This window comes from Buceros rhinoceros, unplaced genomic scaffold (genome assembly GCF_000710305.1).
Source record: "Buceros rhinoceros silvestris isolate BGI_N320 unplaced genomic scaffold, ASM71030v1 scaffold10174, whole genome shotgun sequence".
NCBI classification, from domain to species: Eukaryota; Metazoa; Chordata; class Aves; order Bucerotiformes; family Bucerotidae; genus Buceros; species Buceros rhinoceros.
This window is the reverse complement of record NW_010406475.1, coordinates 36456-46752: the sequence shown is the minus strand read 5'-3', so window position 1 is coordinate 46752 and position 10297 is coordinate 36456. Positions and strand designations below refer to the sequence as shown.

Here is a 10297-nt window from a genome sequence, read left to right as displayed (position 1 = left end):
GGGAATTCTGCACAGGCACAGCCTGTGTGCACAAGCTCGCAGTTAAACTGTAATGAGCCTCTAGTGAGCCAGTTTCAACTGAAGTTTTTCAAGGCTTAACAATATGGTGTATTTTGTAGGGGGTCACAGACGGCACTCCTTACTGCCAGAACAAGCCCCAAAAGTCAAGCTTCTAGTTCAAAGGACAGGACTGCTAGTGTATCACTAGGAAAAGCTATTTAATATGTGCTATGTATTTTCTCCCAAACTTAGTGTAAGAGAGGTTTGATCCATTTCAATTTAAAAAACAGGCAGGAGCATACTCTCAGCATGGCAAATTCAGTCTAAACAGTAGAGAAGCGGCCAAATTGTAAGATCAGGATATCGTAGTGGGAAGCACCATGCAACCCTGCTGCCACCTCTGCTGGTAATAGATGGAAACAGAACCACTACCTATTCTGTCTGCACGCTGGAACGCGACCTCCCCTGCGTTCTGAGTACTCTTCTGTATCTTTTCCAAAACTGTATTTGAAATTATTATTGATTTTGCCATTTTGGCTTTAAGGTTATATTCATCTCACAGATTCAGCTATATCCAATTCTACCCCATGAGAATTTTTGAAAACTAGTGCTAGAGAGGGCAGTGTACAGATATTAGACTGAGCAGTTAAAAACAACAAAGCTGTGTTATTTTCCCTTATGTAAGACTACTTTAAATTGATTTTGTTTCCATTCCCCAAAACGTAATTGAGAACAATAGCATACTCAGTGTCAGTATTTTATGCTCAAGTTAACTGCTGTATTGCATTAAATTATGTGCAATAATGAAACCCGAAATGCAAATGATTTTGTGTTTGGTGAAAAAAAAAAATCTCTTTGCTGCCTTCTCCAAATCGTATTTTTTTACAGATTTAATGAACTAGGAAAACCAAACATCCCCATATGGTGAGAAAATTTCAAGGCATGTATTATAAGAAAAATCTATCAAAAACTAATAGATGTGACAGGAGAAAAAAAGTTAAGCTATAAAGATGAAACTCAAATAATTAGCACATATGTAAAATCATCCATTACAGTGCTTGTAAAAGACTCAGCATAGGCTAAAAGAGAAAAACATGCATTACATATTTCAAGAGTGGAATATATTTAATTTCATTTGAAGCAATTTATTTATAGTTAAAAACTTCCCTGGAAAACCACCACCCCCTCCCCAAAATAAATGCATCATTATCATCAGAACTACTGAGGATGTTATCTCCTTCTGTTTAGGACTGTGAAGTTTTCTTACTGCATGAAAGATTTTGAGGGACTTTCTCTGAATCTCAGAAAGTTCCTAATTTAATCTTTTTCTGGACATTACAGAATAGCCTGCAGGACTCTCTGAGCTGTATTTGCTGTCAGTCCCACAGGCATCATTCTGGCAACCTAAAGATACAAAGCAGTCTAAAGATGTCCTGCAAACACTTCCCTTTCCCTGGATGAATACCTCTCCTTGGTGCAGTAGCCATTTTGACAGCCATATACCACCCTAAAATTAACAAAATATATAAAATCTACAAACACAGGGCTATTATTTTCCGAAAATTCCAGGAATTTGGCCCTGCAATCCCAGTATCTCCCTGATCATTCAAAGCTGACTGCAGAGCATGAAGATTGACTTGAATAAGCAACAGTTTAAACAGTTTAAACTGAAACAGTTGTACAGTTTAAAATTGTGGGAATGAAGCTAGGATGCAGTAAACAAAATACTCGGGTACTTATCTGTGCTGCATTTACCTTTCTGCTAACATAATTAAAGAGAACCATGGCCATATGACAAAACCACAGAACTAGGATTTGTGAACCACTTCTATGCTGTGTAGGTTCTTCTGCCACATTTGTCATGGGACTGCATGAGGTCCTCCAGGATGAAACAAGGTGACAAGCATCTGTCACATACTTACTCTTTCAGTTTCTCTCCACAGAGATGTGTACTGCGTGGGAGGGGGAAGGGCGGTTGTTTTTTATATAGTTGTCTTGGAAAGGAAGTTAGTATGGTTTGCAAAGGACTTTATTCCTGTAAAAGTCATTGAACTGCCCCAGCCAAGTTCTGTTTCCTACCCAGGTGAACATTTCTTTGTGCAGAAAGAGTCCTGTTGCGCTAGAAAAATCTAGCTATTGGCAGCAGTATCAGCCACTGAATTCTGCTCAGTGTCTAAAATACTTTGTACCTGAGAGTGTATACCACCCTTAGCTGAGCATCAGTGCCTATCACTGGAGAGATATCTCCTCCTAGGAAAGATGGATGTTTTTACCTTGCTACCTCTGTTTTGCCTCTGCTTCAGAAAATACAACAACATCTTTTAGTTTGGATTCTATGCCTGGTGCTTTCATGGAGGGGTCAAGCAAGACTGCTGATCTGTCTTAACACCAAGTGTAGCACTGAAATGCCGACATCTTAGAGAAGCACTGAGACTTAACTCATAAATGTTTGTTATGCTTACAGAATGAAAGGTGCTGTCTAAGTATCTAAGACTTATTACTCAGTGCATGGAAAAATGTTTATTTTCCTACAGGATAAGGCTGTGTCAGGAAGTGGTATAGCATTAGTGAATAAGACTCTAGAAAAAGGAACTGCATAGTGTTACATTTATACATTTAATAAAGGCTGACTGTGACAATTAACAAAGGTCAGTACTCCTGAGGAAGCAGGACAGACAGACAGGGAGAGGTGGAAGTAGTTATTTTCATATTAAGGAAACACACTAGAATATTCATTGTCTTTATCTGCTGTCAAGAGATTTTTTTTTTGTAACAAAAATACTGTTAACCTTTTAAAGACATGACACAAATGTATCCAGTTAAACTCTTATGTCCAGAAAGAAGGCACCTAAGCATGTTTATTTCTGTAACTTTTCTCCTCCTGCCATAAAAAATTCTAGAAGTTGTTAATCTTTTCAACAATGCCTGATACTATTTCTTCCCACTATTATAATTACTTAAAATCCAGCACAGAAATATTCATGAGTTCTTTCATGTGGGTCCTCATCTGGTGAGTCTGAAGGCACAGAACTATTTTACAAAGGGGAACTGGGACATAAAGCTGCTCTCTGAACACAGGAGAAAATTCACCCTGAGCAAAGGGCCAGAACAATGCCTATGCATCACTTAAGACTCTGTTAAGCCTTAAAAAAGAATTTAATGATGAATTTTATGATCCATTGGCTATGCACCAGTCTTGTCACTGTGATGCTTTTATTCTTTACCATCAGCACCCTTCTGACAAAGATAGGACAATCAGATTGTAACACAAAGTTTAGTAGCAGTTCACTTTCTGAGAATGGTGATTCTTAACCGGCTGCTTTCTACAGTTACATGATAAAATGTTCAAAGCATCCTTATAATTTGTACACTGTACTCACATGCATGAACCACGTTTTGGATTTGCACTTGTTTTTTTTTCAATTTAATACTGTACTTCTGCACTTTTCATTACCAAATTCCTCCCCCCTTCCTCTGCAACAAAAACCAAAAGCAAAACTAGGTGTGATTTACCTTATTACAATTTTTAGAAACTTGGCAAAGAGTGCTGCTTGACATACTATCCTTATCTGGCATTCCTAAAAAAAAATAATACAGAAAATAAATATATACTGTATGTTCTTTAAGTAACAGTGGAGATATTTATTGGTAGAATTGGGAGTTGGAGCATTCAATACTTTAATAACATAGACTTAATTTGTGATTTTTTGAAGAGCAAAACAGATATATTTGGTCATACATTTTATTTTGTGAACACAAAAAAGACAAAAAGCTAACTTGGTAAATACTGTAAACAGCTTGCTAAACAGTACTTTCTCACAACTTACTGGTTTAAATAAATATACAGAAATTCTTTATATTTTTTTATCTAACATTATCTGTGTTTTAGCACCTGGAAGTCAAATGGGACAATGAGTTTGCACAAACTGACATTGCTATGCTATTGTTTCACAAATAGAACATATTGCACATCTAACATATAGGACAAAATTTGCAGATAATATTGCTAGCCATCAGATATTGTCCTTTTTGGCATCCAAATAATCCTCTGGCAACTAAATAAAAGCACCTTGATTTACAGAATTGATGAGTTCCAAAGGCTTGGATTCATGCCTACAGCACTAGCCCACAGTTTGACAGGTTCTCATGAGGCAGAGATACCCAAATTCACTTAGCTATGTAACTAAGGTCAGACAGCAGCATGTTTACCACAAGCTGTCTGCCCAAGCACTAACCTAAGTTCCCAAGCAAGTTGTGAAAACCATCCCAACTAAAAAAATAAGCAAGTTTGTTATATTTATTTTACTAGTAGGACGCATGGCCATGCTCCATGGAATTCATGTAACACCCATAACCACTTAAATGTTATGGGACATCATACAGTATGCTTTAGTCAACAGGCCTGGCTCATAGTGCTGATTCATGTACAGCTCTGTGTACACTTGTATACAGATGGGAATGCAGTTAGGAAAGTGCCAAAGTATTTCCTGCTATACGTAGTATTAATACAGTCATAATCCTGAATTGAATCTAACATTTAAATTACAACACCCAAAACCAGAGGACTTTCATCTTTCTTCTCTTTTCTCTTTTTTCTAGCATCTGACGTCCGTTTTCTCATACTTACTGTCATTGTTGGAGCCAGTTTCCATAACACCATAAGGAGGAGTGAGAAGTCCAGACATATACTGTCGATATTTCTGAAAGACAGCAATGGCACATACAGTCAAATACAGATGTATAAAGTCATTCAGTGGATGATGTGTGTCTGCTGCCTTGTGCTCCACTTGCACACAGGCAATCTGAGGCAGTCAGACATGTCTTTACTCTTAACACTAGAAGGCCTGGAGCACGCTGTCTTTATTTTCAAAAGTTGTGCTAAAAGAGTTCCGTCTTTCATCTTCCCCGAAGCATTACTTTGAGGTTCTAATAAATCAATATTGTACTTAGTTGTGTGATTTCCCATAAAGGCTGTTTTAAAGCTCGATTGAAATTACACTACTCAGATGAACTCAAGCTGGAAAGCTACTTTATTGAAGGGATAGAGACAGGCTGTTAACTAAGGATTCATGGGAATCATGTACCACTGCAATTTTGGTGTCAGATTTGAAATATACATGATTTAGTGCGAAAACTCTAAACATTTAATTCCAACACACTTAGTTTGGTTTTCAGAAACTACGAGGTTATGAAACACACAAACTCAGCACCTCATGTTATGTGTACACACACACACACAAAAACTGTATTATCAGATGAGACTTCATAACTGTAAAAATAATGGCCCTTGTACAACTGTAAACTACATAATTGTAACTGATGTCAGTAACTGGTATTTTTTGTCAGTGAATGCTGGTGATGTGGTCAATAAGGTTCAAAACTCTGTCTAGGGCTTAAGAAATTCAAAGAAGCTAAAAAAATAAAACACCAGGGGAAAAAAAAAGTCCTTTTATCAAATACAAATCATTCAATGCAAAAGTTACATATTCTTATTTTCAGTTCAACTATACTACTGCCATGTTTAAGGGTAAACAATTATAATTCTCATTTGGAACTGTCAGAAAACAAGCTTGTGCAGCGGGGATGCTGTTGATAAATAAAATGTGTCATGCAGTCCTTAGGGTTTGCAGTGAGCTGAACCTGAACAACCAACTAGCTGAAATTCATGTAGGTTTCAACTAAACACACATAAAAATTGAGACAGTAAGTTTCACTCATAGTACAATTTTAATTTAAGAGTTTTATCCTTTGCTCTATGGAGCTGTTTGGATGTATTCATTTTTAAAATATTGCCTGCTGAATTTTAACAGATGGTTGAATTACCTTTTTTAACATTTCTTTTTCCTGGAAATGGATATGAAAATATAATCAATTCTAGCACTAAAGACTGAATGTCTTGCATTCTAAATAATAACAAAAGCTACAAAGATTATATTAATCTTAATAATCCAATCCTATTTTTAGACAAGCTATTACATCCTAAAGCTTAGTAACATATTATTTAAATCTCACCCATAATCCAGCTGAAAACTTGTAGGAACAAAACTGTAATATCTCATGTCAGTGACACAAAATAAATGCTATTTCATTTGAGGATAAAACTCTCCTATTTTCCCAAACTGTTCACTTTCTTATACTCTGCATCCAGTCCTATGCCTGGAACTCAGTGAGAGGAAGAACATGAGAAATAATTCTTTTCTCAATTCAACTAGTATATCACACATAAAACAAGGGGCAAACTCATTTTGGTTGGCCAAATGAAAAAAAGGAAATCATGTCACAAAGGGTTGAAAGAACACTTTTTTTTCAAACAGTAGATAAATGTTTTGTTCTATCATCTACCGAATTTGGTCTTGAAATGTGATTTAGAAATGGAAAATTGAAATGTTTCATTTGGGATACGAAAAAGCAAACTTTATAGGTTTTTTTCCTTTTGTTCTTCCTCACCATTCAGATTATATTCAATTCTTTGTTCCGTTGCTCCCAAAATAGGATTTTCCCAGAAATACAATATTAGTCCACATTTAATCCATCTTGATAAGGAACTTGAATTGTAGGAAGACAGTCGTTGTCTCTTTTATCTCCTATACCATGTCCAGAGTCATCATACAGTGCATGGCAGCTTCCCTTTTGATTAATTCTCTAATACTTACCCCAATTGTTTTTCTCAAAAAATGTAACATAGACACACCACATAATTTCCAAAAGAATTAGGGCCCTAGATTAACAAAAATACCTAGAGAATACCTAGAATAAGCCAGAATTGCATATAACATTTTAAAGGAGGCACCAAATCCCATTCAAACCCACCTCACACTCAGGATGCCAAAGCCCACCAGGAACAAAACCATGGGCTGTCAAGGTCTTCAACACTGTCATCTTCTGCATTAAGGTTCCACCTTGTCATGGGATGAGTCTACTTATGTGTCTTCTACAGCAAGCCCAGTAAGCAGGGCTGCCTGAGAAGGAGTTCAGGCAGCATTACCAGAAGAGGCACTAATTAAAGACATGCCCTCAGAAAGCTCAGTTGTTCAGACCCTCCAGGAGACCTCTATGTAAATGAAAATACCTTCTATATCCGAGTATCTGGAGTATCTGATATGAGTGTCTACACGTGGTCTCCCATGAGGATGTCTCCCTGGGGTGCTGACATAGGTATAATCTACACCTAAAACTGTGTCACCTCATCAGACAAATAAAATATCAAGGGACACTTATTTGTAAAGAAGTCAAGGAAATGCTGTTTGCTGGGAAACCTAAGTATGCAAAGAAAGATGTAAGTAACTGCATAAGGATTCGCAGTATCAGATGGAGTAATGAAGCTCAAGGCATGAGATCTCTGAAAGCTGAGTTAATGAGGAAAATGCAATACTGACTGTGAGACCTATCTTATTACCACAATGTTTGTAAATGAAAAAAAAAATGGAGTAAGTTAAATTACACTGGTTGGTGGCATTCAAAATCATCCTGTAGATTAACAGACTAAGTATTTACAAAAGGCTTTTCAAAATGTATTCCACTGGTGGTATGAACTCTGGAAAGCCTTTCCTTATGAAAGACAGCAACAGTTATCAAATCATTGTAAGCTTGTTTATTACCAGAAGTCTTCAAGTTTTGCAAATCCAACATGACAGCAGGTTTTAAAACTACACTCAGTGACCTATTCACTCTGTCTTCAGATTTCTACCAATTTATAAACTCTATCATGCAACGGCTTAAAGATCAGACACTTTTTGCATCTAATCTGACAGCACAAGTAATAAAGACAGTATTTTTTCTTCCAGTTACAGACCACCTCATATCCATGCAATGGTGAAAATTAACACAACCCTTTCAGCCACTGCTATAGCCTAAAGCACAGAAGAGTGACAGGGACTGACAGGGAACAGCTGAGAATGGAGAAAAGAAAGAAAGAGAATCATACACTTGCATCACTGAGAAGGTGCTCTGTGTGAATTTTCATACCAAGCTTTTAAGGCCATTTATTGTCAGACTTCTCAGTGTGTTCCTTCCCATGCTCTTATTTAGACTTTATTTGCAGTTAGCTGCAGTTAAGTGTCAGAGGTTTTCATGACTACAATAGATTTTCTTCTACTCTGTGATATTAATTTGGTATATTTTTAAGTGATAATATTTAGAAAGGCAGTTACTATAATTCTGATGCAAGCTATCTCTAAATTCCTTACAAATGTTTCTAGTGTACATAAGGTATATAAAATACATCTTTGGGGTTGGTCCCTTCTCTCCTACGGCAAGTACTGAAGAGCTAACACCTGATTAAAAGGAGGATGAAAAAGAGTTCTGTGTGATACAAACACACCAAAACAAGCGAGGCAGATGTGAAGAAATGTTGCCATGTGCATTGCATAGCAAACCACAGCACTCTAATAAAACTGAAGAAGAAAAGACCTTCTGGATATAAAGCTTTGAACGCAGGTTCCACACCAGATGCTTCCCCGAGTGCAGCAGTTCTCCAGCCAGCAAAGAATACCTGATGCGTTGTGTAATAAGGACCCAAGTAGTGATGGTTTGTAGCACTAGGGAGTCAAGACAGGCTTCTGATGCTTCCTCACGCCAAGGTGAACCTACATGTGGCCAGATATGAGGAAGTGTGTGTCTTATAATATTGGACAACATCTAGTAGACCACAACAGGTGCTTGCCTGAATACATGATCTCTCTCCTTCTCTTTCTCTCCCCCTCACAACATCAATCCACAGTGCCACTATCAGATGCAGTTTTGCTGCTTCCTGTTCTTTTGCCTACCACTGGCAGAAGAGAAGGCCACAAGGCAGAGTGCATTGCTTGCTTACATTACACAAAATAATTCATTTCAGCTGTAGAAATCTGAGGCCAAACATCAAGCTGCCATTTCCACACACATTTTTCAAAACCTTGTGTAACTATTTTATTAGATACTGTCATTTTAACTATTATCTGAGTTCTGCAATGTTCCTTTACTAGCTGTCCGTACTCCTACAGTAATTTCTCTTGGAGAATATATGCTGTAGCTTGACAATATGGGCCAGCTTCTCTATTTTCTTTTGAGAATAAATAATTGATCTCTGAATCTCTCAGTGCAACTCTATTCTTCCTCTAAGTTGGCTGCACCAGACATACCATTTTGGCAATGAACCTCCTCCTTCGTAAGCATTACTCACAAGGGTGCTTCATTCCCTCCCATGGTGCATTGCTCTTCTCTTTTTCTCCACATCAATAAGGAGAGATGTAAAAGAGTTCCTGAAGATCTCTGGACCCTCTTTTCACCCTCCAAACCAAGCAAAGATTGCTGTCTCAAAGTCTTGTCTTTGCCTTTCAATGTGATGCTCCAAAGATTGCTCTTCACTGAACTGACCAGGGAAAATCTCAGGTCATCTGCCTGCTGTTAGTGTTTTCCAATAAAAAATGACTAATGTTCTTAGAGAATTTCACCCCAAAACCCCTAATAATCATATTCATAGTTTGAGTTTTTTACTCAAATCTTGCTGCAAAGAGGAAACCAAACAATGCACTTGTTTTTGCCTGATAGTATTTGCTAAGACCCACAAAAGACTCTGGCATAATTCCGATTTCAGATACTGCCTTCTAAGTACATCTACAAACTAGTACAAGTATTTCTTCTAAGCAACCTCAATCAGAAAATTTCCATACTTTTCAGGTCAATGCCACTTACCACAAAAAGGACCTGAACCATGGTTGTTTAATATTGGATAGTAAATAATTATTTAAAGCTGGTGTTCCATTCCAGAACACCCAGTATCCTGCATATTACTAAATACTCGCTTTTGTCACTCACGGAATATACATATTAATTTTCACTCACAGTATAGAGAAAAAATTAAGGTATTTTTAAGTGAAAGATAAAGACAAATTAGGAAAAAATAATGCTACAGTAGTGAAAACATATCTTTGTGAATTGTGGAAAAATAGAAAATAAACCATGTGAAAATCTTAATACAATTTATTGAACGGAGACATTTCTGTATTTGTCAGTTTATCAAGTCATTAAAAAGAAATAGACAAGGCCTGAAATAGCAGAATTAAAGTACCATTTAGTCATATTTAGATAAAATAAATAGAGGAAATGCCTATACTGAAACTGCTGAATCCCGATCCCAGAATTATTATAGTTTATATAACAGCAGATGAATCTGCATCTTTTCCATGTATTTACCTATTTACCGTCTTCTGAATGTTTCTGCATGGCTCTGATCAACTATGCCTTAGATTTTATCTAATCTCTTTGTTTTGGAGGCATATATTTTTCTTCCACATTACCACTTAAATCAATTTATTCT

The 10297-nt window shown here is 36.8% G+C and overlaps 1 protein-coding gene across 1 annotated transcript in view; it reads right to left on the bottom strand.

The window, feature by feature from the left end:
- The window catches only part of LOC104491650 (rap guanine nucleotide exchange factor 4-like), a gene marked incomplete at both ends in the record, with an annotated part of 37353 nt that extends 32653 nt beyond the window's left edge, over positions 1-4700 (bottom strand). Inside the window, 3 exons of the mRNA XM_010134100.1 lie at positions 2414-2415; positions 3561-3578; positions 4628-4700. Of these exons, the coding sequence (XP_010132402.1) occupies positions 2414-2415; positions 3561-3578; positions 4628-4700 (93 nt within the window). The remainder of the gene's footprint in view (positions 1-2413; positions 2416-3560; positions 3579-4627) is intronic.
- Positions 4701-10297: the final 5597 nt, after the last annotated feature.